General features: G+C 60.1%; 1 protein-coding gene across 1 annotated transcript; it reads right to left on the bottom strand.

Annotated features, from left to right (window-relative positions):
• Positions 1-359: 359 nt before the first annotated feature.
• Positions 360-1,608, bottom strand: LOC104080467 (solute carrier family 22 member 6-B-like; the record flags this gene model as incomplete). The annotated part of the gene is made up of 4 exons (XM_009582866.1): positions 1,508-1,608; positions 1,007-1,221; positions 642-750; positions 360-563 (listed from the first exon to the last, which is right to left on the bottom strand). Coding segments are annotated over exons 1-4 (629 nt in total), but the record flags the coding sequence as incomplete, so codon positions are not given.

Here is a 1,608-nt window from a genome sequence, read left to right as displayed (position 1 = left end):
GAGAGGGAGGATGGGGTGGGGGTGGTTTCAGCAGGCCGCTGTTCCCCCTCCTTCCCCATTGACCTGTCCATCCATCACCCGTCATCCATCGTCATAGACACCCCTCTGTCCATCCTTTCATCCATCCATCGCCGTACTCTTCTTCTTATCCATCCATCTGTCCATCCACCTATCTCTGTCCAATCCCATCCACTCCTGTCCATCCGCCCGTCCCCACACGCAACCAATCCTCCGTCCATCCCTCCCCATGGCCAACCAATCCTTCCCTCCCATCATCCTTCCCTGTCTCCGCTCGTCCATCTCTCCCTCCCCACCATCCATCTGTCCCTCCCCTTGTCCTTCAGTCCCTCCAATCCCACCTGCTCTCCACCTCCTCCACGGTCTCGGGCAGTGCCGTGTCCCGTGTCTCCGGCAGGAAGATGGCCACCAGCCCCGACACCACCGGGGCTGCCCCGTAGATGATGAAGGGCAACGCGGGGAAGACCTCACCTGCTATCTTCACCAAGGGGGCCGTGATGCTGCCCAGACGGGCCATGGTGTTGGCCAACCCCATGCCCGTCTGCCTGTGGAACACCGAGGGACCAGCCGGCGTGGTCACGGCCACCCCATCACCTCCCGCCACCTCCACCCCCGCTCCTTACCGAATAACGGTGGGGTAGAGCTCACCCGTGTAGAGGTAGACGCAGTTGAAGGACGCGGCCAAGCAACCTTTCCCGAAGACGGCCAAGGCAGTCCGGAGCGTCCGCAGGTCTGTGGGGATGAGGACAGGACATCTGGGACTCACTTTGGTGTCGCTAGTTGGAGCGTGGGGTTGGGTTGATGGTGGGTGATGGAGAGAGGAAACGCCAAACACCAGGATTTCAGGCAAATCGCCTGTAAAAAGCTAAAAATCACTCGGCCTGTGAGTTGTCTTAATGGGTTGAGCTTGTTTTGGCCCTCCCAGGTGGTGCTTGATGGGCTGGAGACGAAGGGGAAGCCACTGCCACCACCCCCCCGCAGCCCTCACCTCGTGGCACCAAGATGTTGGCCAAGATGGCCAAGCCAGCCAGGATGAGGGAAACGGACTGGCTGAAGCGTCGCCCCACGAAGGTGATGGTGAGGATGGAGACCAGCTTGGCCGGGATGTCCACGGCCCCAAAGATGAGTTGGATCACGTAGATGTCGAAGTCAAAGTTTTGCAGGTCCATGGCCAGCCCGTAGTAGGCGAAGCTGGTGGAGAACCTAGGCCAAGAAGAGGTGAGGTGTGGGGGGCGAATGTCACTGGTGAGGAGGTGTGGGGTGGGATGTGGGGGGGTCACACACCATCCCCTGGCCTGTGGGATCCAGCCAGGAGATCTGTGTCCCGGAGCACGTGTAGGCCAAGAGATCTCTCTTGACCGAGTCCTGCACCGTGACTCAGTTTCCCTTTCCAATAAGGACCCAACTAAGGGGGGTGTTTGGGGAGGGGTGGATAGCGGGATGGATCAACAACTGTCCACCCACTGATGTCCTCCACCGCCGGGCGTACCAGACAAAGCAGAGGCAACAAGAGATGCGGCGCACGACGGGCGTCCGGACCAGGTCAACCACCGTGTGGCGACTCGTCGATGAAGTCATCTCCTTCTGCAT

This window comes from Fulmarus glacialis, unplaced genomic scaffold (assembly GCF_000690835.1).
Source record: "Fulmarus glacialis isolate BGI_N327 unplaced genomic scaffold, ASM69083v1 scaffold21928, whole genome shotgun sequence".
Lineage (NCBI taxonomy): Eukaryota > Metazoa > Chordata > Aves > Procellariiformes > Procellariidae > Fulmarus > Fulmarus glacialis.
The sequence above is the reverse complement of the archived record's forward strand: the minus strand, read 5'-3'. Positions and strand labels throughout refer to the sequence as shown.